This window comes from Henckelia pumila, chromosome 3 (assembly GCF_033568475.1).
Source record: "Henckelia pumila isolate YLH828 chromosome 3, ASM3356847v2, whole genome shotgun sequence".
Classification (NCBI taxonomy): domain Eukaryota; kingdom Viridiplantae; phylum Streptophyta; class Magnoliopsida; order Lamiales; family Gesneriaceae; genus Henckelia; species Henckelia pumila.
Window position 1 is genome coordinate 168161994 of NC_133122.1, and position 26235 is coordinate 168188228.

Genomic DNA, 26235 nt, shown 5'->3' on the forward strand with positions numbered 1-26235 from the left:
CATATACTTAATATTAATCCTTTCACACCAAGCTTCTGACACCAATTGAATTACTTGATTTCGAAATTAAAGAAAGAAAGTGGGCCGATTCCTTGGATATAGGTGGCAGCTTTATTCACCAAAAACAAATGAAGAAAACTTGGCTGACGTGAACAAGGCCGAACATGGACCGAAGTTTTGCTGCGAAAATATGAAAGAAAAGCTGAAAAATTGTGTGATTTTTCTTGAATTACGAGCCTTTGTTTATAGGCACAAAAATAAGTTTAAGATAGAAAAAAATCTGCATATTTTAAGTTTGTATAAAATTTCTATCTCTCGATATTTGATTCCCTAAAAATCTAGATCTTATAATACTTGCAACCTTAATTATTATTATTGACTGAGGCACACGCGATACGTGTGCAACATTTGCACATGAATATTAAGTATAACATGTATATGAATAAGTGTGTTATAAACTAAAATAATGTTGAGAGTGAATGTCTAAAATAATAATTATATCTTACCTCAGTTGAAATGACAAAATGTGGGTAACATAGAGTTGTACAGAAAATTGAGATAATTTTGCCATAAATTAGAATTGCTAAAGAAAATCATATCTAAAATAAAAACAATGAATTTTTAATAAATGATCATAATTATCGGCAGATAAATGGAAATAAGACCAACATATACGGGCCGGGAAAAAAAACAAAGCATATAATTAACTGGAAATATATTGGAGCTAAGATTAAAATATTTTATTCTAAAATCTAAGTTATGACTCTTTGTAATAAATTTTGAAAAATCTCTACTCTTCAAAACTCAAATTTAAAATTCTTTTACAGCCTCTCTTGATCCTTATACATTGATGCATTGACATACTACCTGTCCAAACAGAAACAACCATAAATAAATAAAATGAGTGCAAGCAAATATTATTAAATATACATTTAAGAATTTAATGTAACAAAATTAATATACATAAAATAAAAACATATATCTCAGAATTTTTTTTCCAGTCTATTTGAGTAGAAGTAGAACGTCTTTGTATACAACATTTCCGGGATATAACCAGATCGCTAATGTAACTTTCCATATTTTATCAAATTCTTTGTGCAATGTTGAGTTACTCTTATTGAAATTGGACATATATCTAGCAAATAAAAACATATTTAATTTTATTACATTTGAAAAATAAAATGCATCACATATATCTAGCAATCGTGGCATACGCGTTGCGTGTGTAACGAAAAAATGTGACAAATACGTGTAACATAATCCATTTCCCAAAATAAATTTAATGCAATAAAATAAGATAACTAAAATATTTAAAACATATATATACACATCATGTCTTAATGGATTAACGGAGTCCGAGAATAAACCCAGAATGATCAGAAATGATCCGAAGGGTCAAGAGGAACGGACGCAACGTCCTAGGAACGGACGCAACGTTCGTGCCAGCAAGAATGCATCACTGCTTACGCACATGATGTGACGTTCGGATGCAACGATAGCGAACGGACGCAACGAAGGTAGAACGGATGCAACGATGGAGGAAAGGACGTTCCGTTCGATGTCTATAAATAGAGGTGCCGAGATTCATATCCAGGCACACCTTTCACCTCTCTTCTCTCGATTTCTTAGTCTTCTAGCTCAGATCTAGGGAATTCTAGGCGTCCCATCGGGAATCCGAAAGTGGCATAGCGGTCCAGGCGTCGTAGCGGAGCTGTGGCCTAGTTTTGAGGTAAGCAACAACAACGGGCTGATGAAGGACGCAGGTATAACTTTTGCTTTCTAAAGATATTTAGGAGTATGCAATAGCTTAGTTAAGACTTTTAGAGCACTATAATGATATTAGTATCATTTGAAAGTGTAGTGCGGATTATAGGCGTTGACCTAGAGCTGGTAGAGCTTGCCTAGTAATTAAGGTACGAAAGTACTGTTCGAGATATCCTGACTGAGTATGCATGTATTATGTGTCTGCATGATTTATATGACATGATTATATGCTGCATACATTCGCATCTTGAGCTATCTCTTTTGAGATGTCTATTAGTAGGATTTTACCCTATCCTGATAGTGGATAGACTTCCATCGATTTGAGTCCGGAGTATCCACTGGTTTTCGGTATGTGAGCCACCACCTGAAGCGACGACACAGCGTGCTACATACTAGGGCCCGGTCTGTCTTTGTTATCTTATTCTTGTCCTCTAGTCAGTAGGAGGTACACTTGCATGCATGTATACTCATACTCTCGTGCTGAGCGTTTTATGCTCACGTCTCGTACTTTGTGTATCTGGACACCCTATTCCATGGGGCAGGTTTGCGATTAGATGAGGCGGGTAGATCCAAGAGGGGCTAGACAGTAGATTGGCCAGCTGGAGCTTCGCCTAGGGTTTTATTTATTGCATTGGGTTGATACAGTATTTCAATTTGGTTGTATAACTATTTGGGTATTTGCAGATTCATTTCCTTGGGATTGTATAATATTTATGGCTTCCGCAGTTTATTCTGGTTTACTGTTCAATTAAGTTAATGGCATTCCTAAGTTTCTGATTAGTAGGTGATCTCGGTAAGGGTCACTACATAAGTTATTGAAAGTTGAAATGTAATATTATTTTTTTCGAATAAATGTAATAGATTTTATTGAGATAATGAAATATTAAGTGCAAATTGCTCAAAAATCCCTAATGCAAACATATTTTGCTCTGCACTCCCTAACCATTTTTTTGTACCACAATTTTTGTTAATTTGTACCACATCTTGTATGGTTTTGTACCACATCTTGTATTGTTTTGTACCACATTTTATGACTAGGGATCCGAAAGCAAAATATGTTTGCATTTGGGGATTTTTGAGCAAATTGCCCAAATATTAATTGATAGAGTTTTTAATATAATTTGTTAAAATATAATATATTTTTTATTTAAATAAATGTAATAGATTTTTGTTGAAATAATGAAATATTTGATAGAGTTTTTAATATAAATTTTCTAACAAAAATTTAACAATGTGGTGTAAAAAAATTGGGGTATGCCCGCATGTGTATGCAATTTTTTTTTAAAATCTAAGGTTCGACCAGGATCCAGAACGGGCGGTGACCCGACTAGCCAGTTCGCTGATCCGGATCGTAACCGACCACAGACGAGCTGTTTAAGGGTCCGAGTTTTGCCAACCCGGACCTGGACCATGGTGGTCTAAATGGATTACTACAGTGCATGATCGATTGACTAAGTCTCTTGGTAGTGCTGGGTTGCGAACTTGGGCCCAAGCTTACAAAGATCCTAGTCAGTAGAGCTGTCAAAACGGGCCGACGGAACGAGCTTATCCAACAGGTCCAACCCACTTTGACAGCTCTATCTGTCAATCTTAATAAGTTTCTCGGACTTATATTTCCCAATTCACATCAACTTCAGTTCGGTCCCTTCTCCCTAGGCCTCCGGGACCAGATTAGGGTCGGTCTTACGTGGGCCCTTCGTCCTCTGCCCGAGTCTTAGATGACCCGGACCCTTTCCGGGCATCACCAAATATCTCCGATAAATTGTAAAATTAATTTGTATCCGTCAAGCGATCAAACCAATTAAACCAAACAATGGAAGACGATAAAATCAAAATCAGCCGTCAATATATTTTGGTGGACTAATTTATTGGTAGCGTGTGATGAAATGGAATTTTGTGACGGGAAAAGGACAGAGAGTAAGACAAGGAGTGTATTTATAATTAGGAAGAGGACGAGCCGAACGAGAAGGGGAGGCGATCAATGACAAGTGCTCCCATCCTTTGGCAAATACACCAGACGACTCCCACAATGCCCAACTTGCTTGTCGCCACCTTCTGTTTATAACATTTAAATGCTCTGTTATCGAACAACTCTAATTGATTAACCGACGACGACATATTTTCTTCCATATCGATCTTCTCGTATCAAAATTTCACAATCAGTATCTATAAGGATTTAAATAATATCACGCATTACATGTTTATGCAGTATTTCTAAAAATTATCTAAACATGTTATGATATTTTTTTATAACTGTATTTTAAATAAGAATTCACCAAATCAAGTAAAACTATATATGCACACTTTATGTATTTATATGGTATCTGATTTTTGTTTTTAAATCGTATTTTAAATAAGAATTCATCAAAGGAAGTAAAACTATATATGCGCACTTTGTGTATTTTTATGGTCGGAATAATTATCTGAATACGATAATTTTTGTAAGTGCACATATTCACGTGTTGCATGTTTATACAATTGGTTAATTATCTAAATTTGATAATTTTGTTATTTTTAGATTAATTAGTTTTACATAATTTAAAAAGTTTTTAAATTCAGTTAAAGACATGATTGTATATATTAATTAAAAATATAGATATATATAGGATTGCAAAATTTTAAATAAAAACAATTTTAGGAAAAAAAAATATGACCAATAAAGTGTTATAATGCAGTTATTATTGTAATTTTGAATAAGATGTCACCGAAGGAATGAGATGTTAGTTAGTATAAGATTATTAATTGTAATATATAATATAGATAGATATAGGAATATATTTTCAATAAATAAATAAATATATATATATATATATATATAAATATATATATATATATATATATATATATATATATATATATATATATATATATATATATATATTGTCTGCAATTGCAATGCCTTGTAATCCAGAAAGCGATTATATTATTCAACACGAGAAAGTTCGTCTTGAACTACATAAATTAGCTATACTTGAGGGCCAGGCTATGGCAGAATTAATCAATTCAGTGAAGAAGGATTCGCATGCCTCGTATGTTTGAATAAAAGAGAAAATAAAAATTTCATGAACATTCAAAAGAAATAAGGACTTTGTTTATTTGAGTGCATAACAAGGTCCTAAATTAGTTCTCCACTTCTCCTAAACTAATTGAAGAAGTTCATATCAGACTAGTTTAGAAGTTTAAAAACACGATATATCCATATTATTCTTATATATTTTATTAAATTCTCACCACATTCTCTGTTTATTTTTTGTATATATATAATTTATCATTTTTTAAAATTAAAATTATAAATAATTTTATTTTTTTAATATATGTTTAACATTTATGATAAATTTAAAAATATTTTTGTATATATATTATTATTTAAATTACTTTTATAGTATTATATTTTTTTGTAATTTTGACAATAAAAAAATCTTATAATATCAAACGCATCAACCTCTTATAAGTTGTTTTTTAATAAGTTTAGTCAAACACCCTCAAACAAATTTAGTTTGTTTTAATACGAGATTAAGCGTTAAAAAGTATTTTCAATTTTTACTAAAATTTCAATCATTTTGAGCCAAACATTACACAAATTGATAGGATTAGCATAAAGATAAGATTTAAAATATATTAGTTCTCTCTGCAGGCGTTGCGTACTTGTACAGTTAGAATAATTATTTAAACATCATCATTTTAGTTATTTCAAAGTAATGAATCATAACGCTATTTTTTTTTATTAAGATCGATGTCTATGATATATTATAATAGTTCAACCCTTCAGACTAACCGATTTTGATGTGTCAAATCACACCAAAAATTCTTCTCATTTTACCCTAAATTTAACGCACATCTCTTTTATGTTAGATTTTAAATCACTAAATTATCCTCGCTTTTCTCTAACAGCCTTATCTCATTTTATCTTTATCTCTTTTTTCAAATTTCATCGTTTATCAATTCCTATTAAATTATTTACAATTTTTTTTAAAACTTCTCTCTAATTTATATATCAAATTATCAACCACGTGAAAATTATGTGTCACGATCGCTAATATATATTATATTACACACTCAAAACGTGTGCTGCGGTCACTAGTAACTATTTAAAAAATTGAAGTATAGACATGGACATAAAAAAAACCTAAATAATTTAAAATTTTTGAAAAGTGGATAATGATATAATAACATAAAAATATATTGAAATTAAGTTCTAAACAATAAATTAATATATATATATATATATTTATAAAAATATTTTCATTCAAATTATAAATAAATGATCTTACGTTGTTAAAAACCATTGATCAATTTATTTTAAGTGTATTAAAGCTTAAACCAGATTAAACATAAATTGAGTTATTTTAGAATACTTGTATTGAGTTGAACACTGTATTCAAAAGTATTGAGAAAAGTATTCAAAATTGATTTTAATTAATTAAACAGTGTTTGAAAGTAAATCTAATAGAGGTATATATAGATATTAATTTTTTGTGTGACAAGCGAAGATAAATAATTGATATAATCAGATATTTTTCGTACGTAATAATACATATTATAAGGAGGTTAAATATAATATATATATATATATATATATATATATATATATTTGATATGATAAGATATTTTACTTTTTTTTTTCTTTGTTTAGAAGATCAGATATTTTACTATTAATAATTAGTAGCCTTTCTATTTCTTATATTTTAATGCAGGCCAGGGCTTAATTTTGAAGAAAGCAATGAGAAGATTGAACAGAGCATGGTCCAATGAAGGCGGGGCCCTTTCTCAATCTGGCGTCTAGCGAGTGTTGGGAAGGGCCAAGAAAATTTCTTGTTGAAGATGACGAAACAATGCATCTATAAATCTACCATCTCCAATACAATATAATAATCCCCTAGCTAGCTAGCTATTCCCTCCCATTGACCATCTCTACATCTAGATCATCTATAAAAGGAGACGCAATCACATTAATCACAATCCCATGCTTTAATTTTGCTAGCTGCATACCAATTGACAAAAATAATAATACGATATTACAGCGATCAGCTAGTTAGCTCCAAATTCCACTCTCATAATGTAGAAGAATCTCTTGCACAAAAAATAATGAGCAACTCTCTTTGTGGCAGCAGCTTGGGAAGTCTATCGAGTGAGACAGGGACCATCAAAACCGAGATGGGAAACTTAAAAATTTCAGTGAAAACTGAGAATTCTTGCACAAAACAGGATCATTTTCAGCAAAACAATGATCCATCATCTTCCAATTTCGAAACACCAACAAACCTCAACATTCCAGCTGCTCTTAAATTTGAAGATTATCATGAATTTCCATCCCCCGATTACTCATTATGGGAGTCTATCTTTCCTCCGGATCAACTAGACGACTTCATGGTTTGTTCTCCAGTCAGGAATAATATTCACGGGGTCGTGCTCAGCTCTCCACCAAAATTTCCATCCCCTCTCGGGCCTCACAAACCAGGCAAGGGAATGAGCCCACTTCACCGTTTCTTCAACTCCCCTAATAATCAGTACTTTATCCATTCCTTGCCGCCTCTCGAAGATCATACTAATAATTATGATCACAAGGACGACGATGATTTCTCCATGTTTTCCCCTCTAAAGTTGCCTAGTGGAGTACTGGAAGATCCCAGCTTGACCAACGTTCCAGAGTTGTTGGATTGCTTGACGTTGCCTGACTCTACCACTAGTACTACTAGGTTTTGTAAATATTCTGTGGATCAGACGTGTATTGCTCAAGAAAATGGTATTAATTATAATCAGGCCGTAGTAGAATCTATTAATGCACCTCAACCATTATCACACCAATTGCAACAAGAAAGAAACCAAGAAGAACATGATCAGCAAAGTAGTCACCGAGACAGACATCTGCTACACCAACCAAGATTTATGCAGCGCCAATCACAGTTGCACAATATCATTCCAGTTCTTCCACCCGATCAGGTACGTACTAATAATGAAACTTAATTAATAGTCACGGATAATACATATGGACTAATAATACATGCAGGAACACGACGACAGTGGACTTCAACTTGTGCATCTCCTTCTTGCTTGCGCAGAAGCAGTATCCAAGGAGGACTATATGTTGGCAAGGAGGTACCTCCACCAACTGAATAGAGTGGTTTCTCCCCTTGGAGATTCCATGCAGCGTGTTGCGGCATGTTTCACTGAAGCCCTGAGTGCAAGACTTGCTGCCACCCTTTCAAATAAACCAGCTAGCACCACCTCCAATTTAAAGCCTAATTTCAATCCCCTTCCACCAGACAATCTAGAAATCCTCAAGATTTACCAAATCCTTTATCAGGCCTGCCCCTACATTAAGTTTGCTCATTTCACGGCTAATCAAGCAATTTTCGAGGCATTTGATGCCGAACACCGCGTTCACATAATTGATCTTGACATCCTCCAAGGCTACCAATGGCCAGCTTTCATGCAAGCCCTTGCTGCCCGGCCAGGAGGTGCCCCTTTTCTCCGGATCACCGGAGTTTGTCCATCCCCTGAATCTGTTAGGGAAACCGGTCGATGTTTAACCGAACTTGCGCACTCTCTTCATGTCCCTTTTGAATTCCATCCTGTTGGTGAAGAACTGGAGAACCTCAAACCCCATATGTTTAACAGAAGGGTTGGGGAAGCTCTCGCCGTTAACTCCGTCAATCGGCTTCAACGAGTCCCAGCAAATTGTCTGGGAAACCTGTTAACTATGATCAGAGATCAAGCGCCCAACATAGTGACAATAGTTGAACAAGAAGCAAGCCACAACGGACCCTACTTCCTGGGCCGATTTCTGGAGGCGTTGCACTATTATTCAGCAATTTTCGACTCATTGGATGCAACATTTCCACCGGATTCCGCACAGAGAGCAAAGGTGGAGCAACACATTTTCGCGCCAGAGATCAGGAACATCGTGGCGCATGAGGGGCCAGAGAGAGTTATGAGGCACGAAAGATTGGAAAAATGGAGGAAAATTATGGAAGGGAAAGGATTCCAAGGGGTTCCACTGAGTGCAAATGCAGTGACCCAATCCAAAATATTGCTTGGATTGTACTCTTGTGATGGGTATAGGTTGATAGAAGACGATGGTTGCTTGCTCTTGGGATGGCAAGATAGAGCCATTTTAGCTGCCTCTGCATGGAGATGCTAATAATTAGTTAACCTCATGCATGCCAATGTAGCTAGCATTTTGCGACTACATTAACTAAAGCATACTTTTTGAAAATACATTATACGTACCTACTTCTCAATTTTAATGATGCACGAGATAATTAGTCCTATAAGGTGGCCTAATTTTTATTTTTCATCCTTTTAATTTGTTAAATTCAGTTTTTAGTACAATATTAATTGATCGGGCTACGCTATGCAGTTTTAATTTAGTTATTTTTTCGGCCTAAATATTAACATGACGCCAATTATTATATATATATATATATATATATATATATATATATATATATATATATATATATATATATATATATATATATATATATATATATATATAGAGCCTATCATTGCTAGACTTAATAATTGGCCATAAATTAGTGATGTTGCACTCATCAGCATTAAGGCCTGAGAAAAGATTAACATTACATTACATGAGGAAATAATAAAGTTTGTAATTAATTAATTTGGTTACTTTCTCAATATTAACGTGCAGAAATTTGTTAATATATATATATATATATATATATATATATATATATATATATATATGTGTGTGTGTGTGAGATAGGTTACACCTAAAATTTTAATTGGGTCTGAGCCCAATCATGAAGGTCCACTCCAAATATTTTTGCGGTCCAAGCTTATTTAAATATTATATATATTTAATTCAACCAGACCCTGAATTCTATAAAAGCCCATAAGAGGCTCAAACCCATGAAACCCTCTAAATATCTATAAATAGCTCAAGTCACCTTCTTATTAAGGTACACATTTTCTTAAGCACTAGATCGCTCTACTATCGATTATTATTTATTGAGTAATAACTGACTTGAGCGTCGCAGTGCCTTCGCCGAGAACCCTCCGGCTCCTCTGACTTTGTTTTGTGACGTAGGAAGAACCCACTGAATATCTCGACAGGGAGCATACAAGGATTCAGAGATACTCCGGATTTTGCAGAAGCAACATGTCATATACAAGTGATTTTTGGCTACATCAATATGATTATTATATGAGTATGAGTGTAATGGATTTTATGGTATCGTAACAACACTAAATGCATTATTCTGATGAAAAAAAATTTCACTCTGTTGTTATTCAATTAATTAATATTATTGTAGACGAAGAAACTTAAAATGGGGGACTTAATTATTAATATTTTGATATTTTTTATATTAAATTAAGAAATATGCAATGTATCCAAGTTCCATATATATATAATAATGTCAGGATCGAACGAAACTTCGTGAAAATCTAAAATTTATATTTGTCAAGAAGTAAAAGAAAAAGAGGTTGAACAAGCTTTTTTGACTAGTCAATGATGCAATGTATATTAAAATTAAATTTAAAGCCGCAGATGGACCCTCACCCTCCTGCATCGTTGTAGTTTTTTAATTGGAAATATAACCACCTACTAAAGTCTTTATATTTATGTAGACAATTAACAGAAATTAAAGCGAGCTAGCGACACCGAAACAATGGATGATGAGTGATGATACCAAATTAATCCAGCTAGCGTATGCATGTGGGGGCCGATCGATTTGGTGCCCTCCGTCCGTGATCTCTCCCTAGCTCGTCCTGTACAACATCACTTGTTGTATTCTTCTATTTTTTTATTTTTTTTTTGTATTCTTTTATTTTTTATAGAGTTATTTGCATCAAACACTCCTGTGAAATATTGAAAATGCACATTTTTCCCCTGTGAAATTTTAATAGGCATCTTCAACCCTAACCTTTTAAAAAAATTAGCACACTCGCCCCTTCAAATGATTGATTGTTGCGCACGCGCCCCTCATGCGACTGAGCAAAGATTTAGATATTTTTTTTTGCACCAAATACCCATGTGAAATATTAAAAATGCATATTTGACCCTTGTAAAAATAATTTTTAAATCTATTCAACCCATAATACACGATTTTTATTAAAATATAATTATAAAAAATTTAGCAAACATTTTTTGTTTTATTAATTTTATTTTTAATTTATTATGATTATATAATTGTTTTCTAAAAAATATTATTATTTTTTATTGTTATCATTATTTTATTAAACTTTCTTTTTGTTTCCAACTTCTCCATTAAAAATGCATTCATAAACAAGATTTAAATATCTAAAGTACCAAAATATTAAATCAAAATGATAAGTGAATGATAAGTACCAAATATTTTTAATTTTATTTATTTTTATTTTTTATTTTAAATTTATAATTTTTAATTAATTTATTTCTAAAAAAAATTATTACTTTATCTCGGTATCATTATTTTAAGAAATCACTTCTTGTTTTCAACTTCTCCATTAAAGATGATTCATAAATAAGGATTTAAATATCTAAAAATATCAAAATATTAAACCAAATGATAAGTTCATGAATGTTATTTTTTCGAGTTAGAATTATATAAGCATGTTATTTTTTATTATTTATTACAAATTGTGCAATGCATATTCTCGAAAAATTTAAATTTTGGTTCAATAATATATATTCCTAAATCAAAAAAATAATATGTTTGAACTTATCAGTTTAGTTCAATATTTGTTACTTGAAATTATTTAAATACTTGTTTATGAATTTATGTTTAATGAAAAAGTTGAAAATACGAAGTGAGTTTAATAAAATAATGATAACATGATAAAGTAATAATATTTGTTAGAAAATAATTAATTAATGATAATACTTTAAAATAAAAAATAAAAATTAATAAAACAAAAACTGTTTGCTAAATATTTATAATTGGATTTTATTAAAAATTATGTATTATGGGTTGAATAGATTTTAAAATTATTTTTACAGATGTCAAATATGCATTTTTAATATTTCACAGGGGTATTTGGTGCAAAAAAAAATATCAAAATATTTGCCCAGTCGCATGAGGGGCGCGTGCGCAACAATCACTCATTTGAAGAAACGAGTATGCTAATTTTTTAAAAGATCAGGGTGGAAGATGCCTATTAAAATTTTCACAAGGGAGAAGTGATCATTTTCAATATTTCACAGGGTGGTTGATACAAATAACTCATTTTTTTATATAACTAAGAACACAACCAAAATATCTATATATAATTACATCAATTATATCGTAAAATTTTGATATTATATCGTGATATTTTAATTTATATGCAGTATATCATCACATTTTGATAAATTAAACTTTTTTATTATATATTTGTGATGTTAAAATTGAATTATCAATATTCAATATTGTGGCGTACATATATAGCATCTCTCAATTTGAAATATAATATATAACATTATTTTTTAAAAAAAAACAGAATATACATATATTCTTATCTGAAATATTTGGATCAATAGACAATATTTCCATTCGGGCGAACTCGTTTACTTTGCGATTTTCGTCAATATTTTTATATTTCAGTTTTAGTTTTGTATGTTTCGATTTTTGACAATTTTAGTCATTTTTATTCAAAATTTTACGTGACACTCTACATGTTACCTCCATATCAGTACTAAATAGTGCCACATTAGCGCCACCTCGAAAAAAATATTAAAATTGCAAATTTTTTTTTTTTTTTTTACAAAGATAGCGGATTAAAACTGAATTTTAAAACTATAGAGGTCTGAAATCGCAAACGGACAAACATATTGGACCAAAAAAATCCAAAAAAACATTAGAATTTTAGAATATTATGTAGCACTTGGGATTTGTTAATTTTTTTTAATAATTTATTGTCCAGTTGGAAAAGGAGAACCATGGCCCATTTGCGATTTTCCCTTCAGAAATCTAGGTAAGCATCGGAGCCGCAACATGAGCGATTTTCAGGCAATCAGGGGTAAAAAAAGACCAAAAATAGAAAAATAAAAATTTCATGACAAAACTGGTAATATTTCTTAATTTTATTATTATATTAAACAAAATAAAAAATATATATAAACACTACCAGTAGTTAGTATATATAAAAAATGATTTTATTTTTGTCCATTAACTTCACTATTTTTTTGTTTTGGTCCATTAACTTTTTAAAGTTTGGTTTTGGTACACTAAATAAAGTTTAATTTTTTGTTATTTTGGTTCAATTGTTTACGTGACAGCTTTACATATCAGCATTTTTTTGTTGTCAAGTCAGCATTTTCGATGTCACGTCAGCATTTACCGAAAATTAAAATTTAATATACCAAAACCAAAATTTCAAAAGTTAATGGATCAAAATAAAAAAAATGAATTAGTTAATAAACCAAAAAACTTATTTTAATTTCCTAAATAGAATATCATATATTTTTATATACCCTTATCAAAGGTAACCATATCATTTGATCCCCTCTAAAAGAACTAGTGCATTACTTAGAAAAGACGTACCTTTAATTTAAAATACCATCTCGGAAGTTTAATTTTTCTTAGTTGTGTTCGACGGTTAATGAGAAATTAACTGCATGGTTTCCAATAACTTCTTATTTAAGTTAACCGCTAATTAACTAGGTTGGCTGCTAAATTCGGCAGTTGCTTGCCCAACGACCGATCCACGGAATTGAAACTCGTGACCTAAACATGTTAATAAAAGTATAGTTTTTCCGTCTTATTTTGGTGTTAATTACTTAATTTCCCATTAAAAATATGCCTATATATACGTATCATGTTTCTTAACCTTCTTGTCACAAGTCGGTACTAGAGAGCGATCGATGCATGGTCGATTAATGGTTGCAGTACTTGAACTTCACCTGATTTTATGTTCTTAGAAATATTAAGAATTGCGCATGCATGTCGACCGATAAGAATATATGAAATAATAGTAATAGAAGATTCACTTCATTGTTTAAATATTAAGCTGACTCGGCGGTTCAGACCATATCATGATTTAACAAATTGATGATATGATAGACAATAGCCTGCATGCGTCCAATATTGAAATTTGAAATAGAAAGTGTAGGCTTAATTTATAGATTCGTTGCAAGAAATCACAATACATTAAAGTGGGTGAATTAAGATGGATGGATGGAACATATATATATAAAACAGATGATGAACATAAAAGTATTCAAAGCCAAAGAGCACCGGCCTCTTTGAGAAGTGGAACCAGTGTACCATTAATATGAGAAGCCAAGACACGGTCCATTGAACCGACGAGTTTCCCACCAATGAAGACGATGGGAACGGCAGAACCGCCGCAGAGTAAACGCATCAACGCCTTCTCCAATTCTTTTCCTCTGGGATCTTCATCCAGCTCGTACACCATTGGGTTCACTCCCATGCCACAGAATAGTCGCTTCACGGCGTGGCACATGCAGCAACTACTTTTGCTGAAGATCACCACCGCATTTTCTGATGCCATTCTTTCTATTCCCTCCAATGGATCTGTTGCCATACTTCGTCTAATTGGGACGTTGTAACCGTAATAATTCCAGTATTTTGTTTCATCATGCATTATATTATATTATAGGGAAATATATATGTATATATGATATGCAACAAGTGCTAGCTAGCTTTAGGATCCGTTTGGAATATCAACACTAGCTAGCGTTGGGATTCAGAGTGATTGATTGGGGAAGGAAGGAGGTGTAATTTATATAGAGCCAAACTAAAACACCAAATAATAATAATGTGGAAAAAAACGAGATAATAAATATTGATCCATTTTTGAATGGCACATGCTCCAAATTATATATTTTGGAGTGATAAATAACGTTTGCTTTATTATTCAATATTCGTCTTAATGTCATTGTCACGTACGATCATCTAGATTTTTTTTTAATGTTTTCAAAAAGATTATAAAAAAATTCATTTTGAAAAAAATTTGAAGTTGGAAAATGAGAAACAATATTTTAATTAAATGTTAATGGATTCAACAACTATTTAACTTTTATATGTGTACGTACATATATATGTATACATATGTCCCTTCGGGAACATATATATATTTATATATATATATATATATATACACTTCTACAAATATACAATGTATGTATATATATATGTATACTTCTACAAATATGTGTACGTACATATATATGTATAGCTTTGACTAGTCACTCATGCTGCAGTGCAATTTTAACAGATCATGCAAGCAGATGTATTTAATTGGACTGATAACCACCCTCTAATAGTGTCATCTTTATGTAGGCAATTAAAGAAATTAAAGTGTCCATTAAAGCGACACTGAAACTTGAAGAATAATCCCATGTCAACAATATAATGGATGAGCTACGAAGGGCGTTAATCCAAATCCAGCTAAGATATACGTTTAGCTTTAATTTTTCTGGTGGGGGCCGATTTGGCGTAACATATATAGTGCATGTCATTCATTTATTGAACTTTATAATATAATTAGTTTTTCTCTCGTCCTGTACAAGATTTTCTTGTATAGAGAATACAAGAGGATAAACGATAACTATAACCATATCATTTATTTTAAGTCCTATATAATCCTCTTTTTGACACATAAGTGTTGGGTCTCACTACAAGAAAAAAGGCTAATTAAAGACAACGTTTTTTAAAAAGATATCAGGTTTTAACGGTTGTCTTTGAGCACCATCTTTAACAACACAACCTTTAACAACAGTTTTAAAAGGCTTACAACAACGGTTTAAAAACATTAATTGTCTTTGTTAGATTAAAAAAATTTAAACACACAATTTTCTATTATTATAAATAATTTAAAATACGAAATTCAAAAATAAAATTCATATACAATTTTCTAACATTCGAAAATATTATTTACAACGTTCTAAAAATATTTCATAAACAACCAATACAATGACTACGAACGACACTAATAAATCAAAGGTCAAACAACACAACAACCAAAAAGCTCTCTCCAATGATTAGTAAAAAAATCTCTTTTAACTTCATCTCTCTTGTAAAAAAAAAAACACTTGAATGACTCAGTTTCTTCGAGGCAGTGATTCTCTCCTCTCTTGTCCAACTCTGAAAATTAAAATTTTTTATAAAAGCTGCAACAACTGTAAATTATTAAAAAAAATCGTTAACACAATTCAAGTAATGAATCCAACAACTACACACATATTTATCCAACAGTTCAAGTACTAATATCACATGCTACACTACTTCTTTATAAAAATAAGTAATAAATTGTAGAATCAAATGCAGAGAACCAGAAAAAACACAAAAGGGCCTACATTGATATTTATCCAACAATTAGGAATGTAAGTCAGTCAAATTGAACGAAAATATTATTTTCCAAATTGCACACACCAATATCTAAGACTCAAAGAATCATTATTATAATCAACTGAGAACAGAAGAAGAAAAATGAGAAACTTGAAAAGTTACAAAGTGAGAAACATACAGTAAAAGAAATCTACGCGATAAAACGTCTGAAACCCAATGCTTGTCAATAACTTATAAGGAAGATTCAGAAATGCAGTTGGAAACTTATATCGGGTTGAGCTTCACCAAATTAGTTCAGGATTTCAAAGAAAATGCTTGCAGCATAGAAATTTTTGGCCGTATTCCTGCAAGCAATGGAGGATATTTAGCAACTAAGAAGGAAAATAAATATCAAGTAACTTTCAAATCAATTGCATTTAATATAGAGATTTTATAGATAATAGTTCCAAAAACCCAAAAATAAACTTAGGCAAACTACTAATGAACTAATATTTTGACGGCATTGCAATGTCTTGTCTTGGTACTTCTTCGAGCCAGTTAGAAGTATAACACATTAGAGCACTGAGCAGTTAGACACACATGGATTCATCATAATAACATGAGATGTTTCAAGTGATTAAACTACGATTAAAGATCTCAACCAACACAAACTGATGAAGTACTGCAAAAAACATCAGACTGCACACCATTTTCTAGTTTTTCACTGATGCAAAAAAAACACTTATTTTGAAATATAACCATAAACCCACACGCATGCCATAACGAGAAAAGAAGGGGCTGAGTTAGTATAGCTTTAATTAGCTTCTAAATATATATGCGAAAAGAAGGGGTTGAGTCCAGCCAATTCCATAGCAGAAAAATAATTTCCAGCAAACAATTGTCTGCCATCTCATACTAACTTCACATTCAATTTTGCTTATGAATTCAGAAAATCACCATAAATTCAAAATACGGAACACCTTTCACCCATGTTTTCTTATATATATTATTGGAAATTTGTTTTAAATTAATATTTTGAATGAAAATTATCGTTCATGAATATGAGAGTGTCCTTTGACTCTCCACATTCTTGAGTTAATTTGAAACTTTTGCCTATTAACATTCTTGAGTTAATTCCAAGATTAGTTGAGTTAATTAATCTTGCATGACTCTTGGTGTGTCTTTTGGAGCTTATAAATAGTATGTTCATTTTCTCAATCCATACACTCAAAAAGATATTCAAGATCTCACTCAATTATTCTCCTGCATTTCATATTGTGAGCTTCTCATTTGACCTCCGTTAAGTTTTGGTGATAAAGTGAAGGTACGATTTGAGTTAGCCGGAGTAGTGAATTTGTGCTTAGTTTGCTACTGTTTCAACCGTTGTATCCTGAGAAACAGACGTCTGTACATGTTAAACCTTAAGCACTTTGTGGAGGCGGCGAATTTGTTTTAAGGAAACTGTACTTAGCTACAGGCATCGGTTTTCTTTATAGTTTTCTTACTATTTCTCGTTCTCTTTATTGTTTAATCTTATTGTACTGTTTCGATTATATTCACGTTTTTTGAGTTTAACATCTTGAATAACAATCTTAAAACAGATTTTTTCTACTCATTACGTGAATTGTTTCAGAAATGGATTCTGCATCAAGTGAGACTACTCTCGTTGCCCCTCATGTCAATATTACATCTCGTGTTTTTCCTTCTGTTTCCCCAAGTGGTGCTACAGTTTCTGTGCCTAACAATCACGGAGAAAAGCGGAGAAGTTCACTGGTGTGGACTTCAAGAGGTGGAAAAAAAATGCTCTTCTAATTGACGACGCTGAACCTGACCAGATTCCTCTCGGAGGATGCTCCTAAGCTCAAGAAGTGTGAGAGAGATGTTGAATCCGTCAGTTCTTTGGAGGCATTGAATCATTATGATTTCCTATGCCGAAATTATGTACTGAATGGATTGGCCAATTCGCTCTACAATGTGTACTATGAAAAGAAAACGGCCAAGGAGCTTTGGGAATCCCTTGACAAAAAGTACAAAACCGAGGATGCGGGGGACAAAATTTTCTTGTAGGTCGTTTTCTAGATTTTAGGATGGTGGATTTCAAGCCAGTTATCAGCCAAGTTCAAGAGATCCAAGTGATTCTTCACGAGATTCACGTTGAGGGGATGGCATCGAGTGAATCCTTCCAAGTGGATGCCATTGTTGAGAAGCTACCACCAGCATGGAAGGATTTCAAAAACTACTTGAAACACAAGCGCAAGTAGATGAATGTTGAAGAGCTCATTATTCGAATTCGTATCAAGGAAGACAAAAAGAGTTTTGAAAGACGAATTTTTTCTCCAGTTGCTACTAAATAAAATGTTGTCGAGCATGGCCAAATCTCGAAAAACAAAAACTTCAATCCTTCCAACAAAAGGATAAAAATGGGACCGAAAGAAGGCATTTTGAAGAAGAAGTTCTCCAGGAAATGCTACAACTATGATGGTACTGTTCACAAGACCTCTAAGTATAGAAAGCCAATGAAAAACCGAGAGGTGAACGTGGTGGAAACAAATTCTTCATTACTTTTGTTGATGATAGCACAAAATATTGTTATGTGTATCTTCTTAAAAGTAAAGATGAAACTATTGAAAAGTTTGTCCACTACAAAAGTGAAGTTGAAAACCAACTTGGCAAGAAGATTAAGGTGCTAAGAAGTGATCGTGGAGGTGAATATGAATCATCATTTGGTGAGTTTTGTGCTCAACAATCAACATGGTATCATACACGAAAGAATTGCACCTTATTATCCTCAGCAAAATGGCGTTGCAAAGAGAAAAAATCGTACTTTGAAAGAAATGATGAAGACACTGTTATTGAGTTTTGGTTTACCACATAACATGTGGGAGGAAGCTGTTCTGACTGCTAATTATCTTTTAAATTAGGTACCCCGAAAGAAGCAAGATAAAAGTCCATATGAATTATGGAAAGGAAGAACACCTTCCTACCAATATTTGTGATTGTGGGGGTTTCTTGCCAAAGTAGATGTACCTACTCCGAAAAAGGTAAAGATTGGACCTAAAATTGTTGATTGTATTATCATTGGATATGCACACAACAATAGCGCTTATCGTTTCCTTGTATATGAATCTCAAATACCTGATATTCATAAGAATATGATAATGGAATCTAGAAATGCCTCGTACTTTGAACATGTGTTTCCTTGAAAATCTAAGGAAGAACCAAGTTCATCCAAAAGATCACACGAGACAATGGAACAAGAGGTTAACCATGAGGTTGAACCTAGACGCAGCAAGAGAGCTAGGACTGAGAAATCATTTGGTCCTGATTTCATCACTTTCATGATGAAAAGTGAACCTCAAAGCTTCAAGGATGCTGTGAATTAATCTGAAGGACCTCAATGGAAAGAGGCTATAAATTCTGAAATAGAATCCATTTTGCAAATCATACATGTGAACTAGTGGACCTTCCTCCAGGAAGCAAACCACTAGGTTATAAATGCATTTTTAAACAGAAAATGAAATCATATGGAACAATAGATAAGTATAAATCCAGATTGGTAATCAAGGGTTACCGTCAACGTGAAGGGTTTGATTACTTTGACATATATTCTCCAGTAACGAGAATAACTTTAATCTGAGTGATACTTGCGATTGCCGCTTGAAATGGTAGTTCCTTGATAAATATCAAAATTGATATATTGTTCAGTATTATTTTGTATTGAGATTGGATTAGATTGAAATTCTTAATCCAATGTTATGTGGATCAGTGATGTAAGATTCCAATAGGAACCAAGAACAAGTATATGTTGCTTGTATCGATGACTTGTTTGATCGAATTCAGGGTACATCTACGTACTAAATGATAGACTTGAGATTTGATAATAATGAGATAAGGGTAGAGATCCAGATTTTCAGGGTTGTTTTCCGTATAAGGCTTAAACTTTATGAGTTTCCAGTAATGTCGTTTGTTTTGACAAATGCGTCAGATGAGTTCGTAGAATTGTCTATTTGAGTCTTTTGAGACTATCTAGATGAACTTTCTATGAAAGTTATCAACGAAATTTTGGTCTATTCACACTGTGAGTGACCTTGCGTAGCAGTTAACAATTTTCTATTGAATCTTAGTGAGATAAAGAGTTATATTATGTTGAACCAGTATGAGTTTTGGATTTAATACGTTGTGTTCATTGGACAAGTCATATCAAATAAAATAATCTCAATGGGTTCTAGCAAGATTAAAGAAGTGTGCACTGGTCACATTCGAATAAAATAGCCAAAACCTGTAGTTTTATAGGTTTGGCAGGATGTTATCATCGTTTCTTTGTGATTTTCTTGCTCTTCGCTAGAACATTGACTTGGATGACACAAAATAATATGCTATTGAATAATAATTAGGACTGTAGAGAAAGTTTTGAGAACTTCGCAGACGCCTGAATTTTGCACTTTTGTTGACAATAATTTTTGAATCTGGAAGTTAGGTGGTTATACCGATGCCTCTAGTTAAGGGTTAGGTTGTGCTATCTAACTCTGATTAGACGTGTGATTGTATATGTCTTAAGAAAATTGGAATCTTGTGAAGAGAAATAACAGTACATTATTTTGTATTCGCAAACAATGTTTTATCCTGAAAGTTTTGACGCCATTTTCTGCATGGTGAAATATTTGAGTTTTTACAAATTTTTCTTGAGTTTGAGGTATTGTTAACTCAGGAAAAATTTATCATGACATAACGAAATTTTTGCGACGTTGGAAGGATTTAATGGAATACTTTGTTTATGAAATAAATTACTATCCTGGTAGGCAGATCTCAAAGGCCATTTCATTAGTTTCAAAGTGAGATTATATGCACTTAAGATTAGTATTGGATCTTGTACTATTCAGACCTGTTTATTGTTGGGATTTAGTTCTAGATACAAAAAAAATGCATTTACGTTGTTACCGTATTATCTGATTCAGTCCTTTATACTTGGGTTCGAAGTGTTCAGATGAATGATTCTAGGACTCAGAAGTTGGCATAGTTAGCCAATGAAAAAAATACAGATGTATTTCACTTTTAGGATGAATATATTTGTGTTTATTTAGGCAAGTGTTAGTCTAGTGGGTGATACCTGGAGGTTTGAAATCTATTATCTAGCAGAATTTCAACAACAGAGATTTGAGTGCCGATAACCTGGAGGGTTGGCGCACAACCTATAGATTCTTGAGTGGAATGAGAATATGTCGTGATGAAATTTTGGATTCATTTGTCTTGTCTTCAAGAATTTCTGATACTATTGGAGTTGTAGTCGATCGACTCATCAAGTCAGCATTGTTCCTTCAGTGTGATCAATATTGCATGTTTGTTCATATGTCTTTTTTTGTACTTTTTGGAAATGATAAGATTGTTTCGCGTGTCAGCCAATATCGTTAGTAAAAGAGATTTTCTTTCGAGATATTGAGACAAGTTTTTTTACATTCCTTGAGTAATTTCTTTGAGATCGAGTACTGCTGGTCTAGAGACCGACGTGTAGTCGGAGAGGATCGTTAGCACTTCTACGAGCCATGTCGAGAACATGTGTGTAGGTTTTTGCCTAGCGTGGAAAGATCATCTATCATTGAATGAACTCATGCGCAAAATAGATATCACCATCATGTTGGAGTAGTATTTTGGAACCTGTATGGGCAATGATATTTAAACTCCATAAATTCTGAATTTATTGGATTTTTAGTGTACATATTTTTTTGTTCGATAGTATGTTTCATTTATCTTTGCTGAAATGATATGTGACGGTTATGTCTTACATCTGTTCATGGCACAATTGATGTTGATTGTACATATGTGGAGAGATATATTAGTATATTAGATCAAAAAGTTCAGATATTAAAGATTAAGATTGTTCTCTTGTTTCGATCCAAATACAATGTAGAGGCACTGAAAAGCTACATGGGAGCTTGATTTTGTTTTAACTTAAAGAATCACCTGAGTTTTGAGTTGAACTTCATTTCCAATATGATTAATGTTGTTACATTCTCAGGTATGATCTAGATAGAGGATGAAATCCTTTAAAGTTGGTGAGAATGTAGTAAATCTAGCTCTGTTTAACTTGATTAAAATGTCTAAACATGTTTAAAGTGGTAAAACATGATTAAGAGATCATTACATGGGAAAATAAATGGAAAATTAACTCCGAGTTATCTGAAAATGGGCCGAGAAGTCCGAGAATGGTCCGATTAGTCCGGGGACCCAAGTAGTTTGGGTCCATCCGAAGTGGTTCGGAAGCAGGGGCTTGAGTTCCGAGCTTCCGAACTCTAGAAGCTGAGTGTATAGTGTCTTGTAAAAAAAATTGACAAGTGACAAGTTCGAACCTTCTGAAGGGGAGATCGGAGATTCCGAACTGCATTCACCATGAGGTGTCAAAGTGTTGTTGAAACGTGGGCTGCTTGGGAGATTAGATCGTCTGAAGATGATCGGACCTCCCAAACTTGAGACTGGAGCTTCCGAAGCTTAGAGTTCAGAACCAAATTCATGCAGGATCGGTGTTCCGATCTAGGTTTCAGTGCTTCCGAACCCCTTCTATAAATAGACTGAAAAATCCTCACATTTAGTGTGTGTTTGAGGTGTGATTTATACACATATATTTTGAATGTTTATAGTCATATACTCAAGGGTAGGGCGATAGCAAGGTTCTACGGAACTAGTAGCAAAGTTGTGCTGGAATTGTGGCCTTCGACATCAACGGGTTGATGACAGACGTAGCGATGAACTATATAAACTTGTAAATACATACCAGTGGTTGAGGTACGTACTTTCTGAGATATCTAGTGAGTATGCATGCTGTAACGCCCCGAAATTAGCTTAATTGAGATTGATATTGATATTATGAAGTTATGAAATTCGAGGGCTAAATTGATATTTGATCAGGGACTGATTTGCGATTTTTGAAGAGTTTAGGGACTATAGTGTAAATTTCTTATTTGTTTGACTAATTCTTGGCCTTATATTATTTTGACTAGGCTTCTCCTTCATTCTTCTACTTGATCAAAGTCTTCTCCTCCATTTTCTATCCAAATCATGATTTTGAAGCTTTTCAATTTTTGATTTTGCACGATCCGTCCGGTAGATTTCGAATCTGAAGGTATATTCGCGATCACAGCTGCGAGAGCTTCGTTCTACCATAAGTTTTTCTTCGATCAGTTGTACTTAGATTTTTTGATGTCGATGGAATTTGATTTTGATTGGATATGTTGTTATTAAGCTAGCATAGATTGTATATTTCAAGACATATCGGAAAAAGAACGACGTTTAGATTTGTTATTAATTTTTGAAGTAATTTTCGAAAATGGGATTTCTGGAAATCGTGATTTTGGACGTGTATTGTTGAGATTTTGATGGATTGTTGATGTTAAGAGTTGTATTGGATAGATAGATTGATGATTGTTGATTTTGGTTAGCCGTATATAGCCGTTATGTCGCCGGTTCGAGTTTTGGATACCGTTTGGTTTGAATTGATGGAGCCGTTTTTTTCGATTGAGTTTGAATGTCGATATTGATCCTATTATACTTCATTTCAAATTTGGATTGAATATTGTTGAAACCTGAAGTTTTAGAATTCGAACCGATAGAGTTGAAGCCCGGTATTGTGTTGATTTCTCTTTTGAAGATTGATATGAATTTGAATGAGTTTTGATATGAAATTATCATTTGATTATCTAGGTGTGGAGCACATTGAATTGAGAATAAGTTATAAGTTGAAATCGAGTTGAAAAGGGACGAATACTCGAATTCGAATTGATTTTTGAGTTTTCCTGAAATCACATACTTGCATGTTATTTGAATTACTTGAATTATCCTTGAATGTATTACGATTTTCATATGCATTCATCTTGGGCCGAATTATTTTATTTCTTTTCGAATTAGATGATTTGGGGACTATATTGGAGTGGCCTTGGTTGTTGAGTTCTTCCAAGAGCTAGAATGCTTCTTATAGTTTCTCCAGAGTCTAGATGATTGAGATATACATCATCCACCTTGATCGAGAGAGTCGGTAAATTAGTTGTTATATCTTGTCCTCGGGATCCCAACTGATGAACCGAAAATCTTTTTGATTATCCAATTAGACAATACCGAATTTTAAAGACATGCATTTCATAATTATTAATCGTCGAAGAGTATTTATGTTATATCATGATTTTGATATATTATTTGATATTGCATGTTATGTTTCTTTTACTGGGAATATCATTTTCACCGGAGTTATCCGGCTGTTGTCTTCTTTTGTATGTGTACTTGGCAACAGGTGGGGCAGTATCGAGTCAGAGGCAACATGACAAGTTCGGGGTGTGATTGATAGAAGTGGGGACTCGTTTTAGAAGTCGAATTTGTATTTCTAACTTGTATTGTATTTTGAATTGTAGCAAACCTTGAATTCGATGCATGTTTTTACCTTTCGAGTACTCTAGATACTTCATGTATTGAAAAATACATGTTGTGGTTGGTTATTTGAGTTATTGATTGAATTTTCTGATTGAATGCCTTAGTTTATTTTTCTGAATTTTTACAGGGCACGGACCCTGTGCATCCTCCGTGACTGGGTCCGAGTACCTTCGCATTTGCATCGATTGAAATTGGCTATGCATGGACCCTAGCATAGAAGGGGCACGGAGTTCGTGCAAAAAACAGAGAGTTGGATTTTTACTGTATTTTATTAGCACAGACCCTGACACGGAGGTGGCACGGGGTCCGTGTACCTTGCAGTCATTGATCCTTGGCTACAGGTTAATGCACGGACCTGAGCACGGAGGTGTGCACGGATTCCGTGCATGTTTTTTTTTTAAAAAAAATTATTTGCTTTATGCCTTGACTTATTTGTTGATGCTTGAATGATTTATTCTTGATTAGATGATTAGAACCGAGGTCCTCGCATTAAGTGGTATCAGATCAATAAGTTTCTTGGACTGAATTAAAAATGAGTGGGGTAGATCGAGTCCTCTTTATTTAATTTCTCGCATGTGATTGAATTCCTTATTTTTATTATTTGGATTCCATGGAAGCATGGTTTATTATTTGAGAATTATTTGAATTACATGATTTTGTGATTTAAATCGTAAAGCATGAATTATTTGAGATACGAATTGTAATTGATTTCCTGATTAGAATTCGAATACTCTTAACGTCGAATGAGTATGTTGATCAGAGGTTGATTCTAGTAACTCAGATTCCATTTTAAGATAATAATATGATAAACATGATTAAGAGTTGGTAATTAATCAATTTCGGAGTGTTATTGGACTTCGAAAGAGAATATGGGCTTTTGAATTTGGGCCGGATCGGAAGCTCCGAACCCAGATCGAAAGCTCCGATCCCAGCCACTTCGGAAGCTCAGCGGAAGTACCGAGATCGGAAGCTCCGATCCTGGAACGGACGTCCCGATCTCCGGCTGCAAGCTTTACCCGATGACTCAGCTACGAGTTTTGACAAGTGTTGATCGGAGGCGAGATCGGAAGCTCCGATCGTCGGATCGGATGTTCCGATCCCGGTGTGTCATGCATGCAAGGCGTGAGCTGGATCGGAAGCTCCGATCCCGTGATCGGTGGTTCCGATCCGGGCCGGAAATTTTGCCTATAAATAGGGCTTCCCAGATTCATTTCTAAAAATACGAATTCCGAGTTTCCTTCTTCAGTTATATAGTATGAGATATACAATTGAGGGACCTATCGGTTATAATAGAGGTTCTGGAATAACCAAGTTGTGGTTATAGTCATCCAGGACTAGCGACTCCAAAGGGCTATCTACGGACGAAGGTATGGTCCGGGAATCTATTTAAGTTTTGGGAGTACTTATTAGCTTAGTTAAGGCTTATAGAATTTATGTAGTGATACGGTGAACTTTTGAATATAGGCTTGGAACCTAGGATCCTATTATACTTGAACTAGCCTAGAGGTACGTACACATTGACTGAGATTGCCAGCGAGTATACATGTTTATATGTTGCATTTATTTGACATTATTATATGGCATGATATATGATTTACCGCTTTCTATATTCATATATCATGTGCATATATATGTTGAGCCTATACCTTGTTATACCTGACTATAGAGCCGCTCAGCTCTATATTCGATAGTCTGTCACTGAGAGTACCGCGACGGCGAGGACATTTATGTCTGACTACTCTGGTGTACTTGACGAGTGTGGTTGCACCCAGAGGTTGATCCGTGCGGTGGCAGCACTCATGTGGCGCCTGTACTGAGCATGACTTTTCAGACCAGTCATCAT

At 33.4% G+C, this 26235-nt stretch overlaps 2 protein-coding genes across 2 annotated transcripts; one reads left to right on the forward strand and one right to left on the reverse strand.

Moving 5' to 3' along the window:
• The first annotated feature begins 6849 nt into the window (after positions 1–6849).
• Positions 6850–8905, forward strand: LOC140889922 (GRAS family protein RAM1-like). Its single transcript, XM_073297666.1, has 2 exons — positions 6850–7704; positions 7772–8905. Exons 1-2 carry the CDS (start codon positions 6850–6852, stop codon positions 8903–8905), a joined length of 1989 nt encoding a protein of 662 aa, XP_073153767.1.
• A 4947-nt stretch (positions 8906–13852) lies between these two features.
• LOC140892047 (glutaredoxin-C1-like) lies at positions 13853–14431 on the reverse strand. The gene has a single exon (XM_073300789.1). It carries the CDS (start codon positions 14293–14295, stop codon positions 13909–13911), a length of 387 nt encoding a protein of 128 aa, XP_073156890.1. The 5' UTR covers positions 14296–14431; the 3' UTR covers positions 13853–13908.
• Positions 14432–26235: the final 11804 nt, after the last annotated feature.

What these genes read in the sequence shown, in the direction of transcription:
- LOC140889922 (XM_073297666.1), top strand. Translation starts at nt 6,850, where the DNA reads ATGAGCAACTCTCTTTGTGGCAGCAGCTTGGGAAGTCTATCGAGTGAG. An exon ending in CAGTTCTTCCACCCGATCAG is followed by an intron (nt 7,705 to 7,771) that starts GTACGTACTAAT and finishes TAATACATGCAG; the next exon opens with GAACACGACGACAGTGGACT.
- LOC140892047 (XM_073300789.1), bottom strand. Translation starts at nt 14,295, where the DNA reads ATGCATGATGAAACAAAATACTGGAATTATTACGGTTACAACGTCCCA.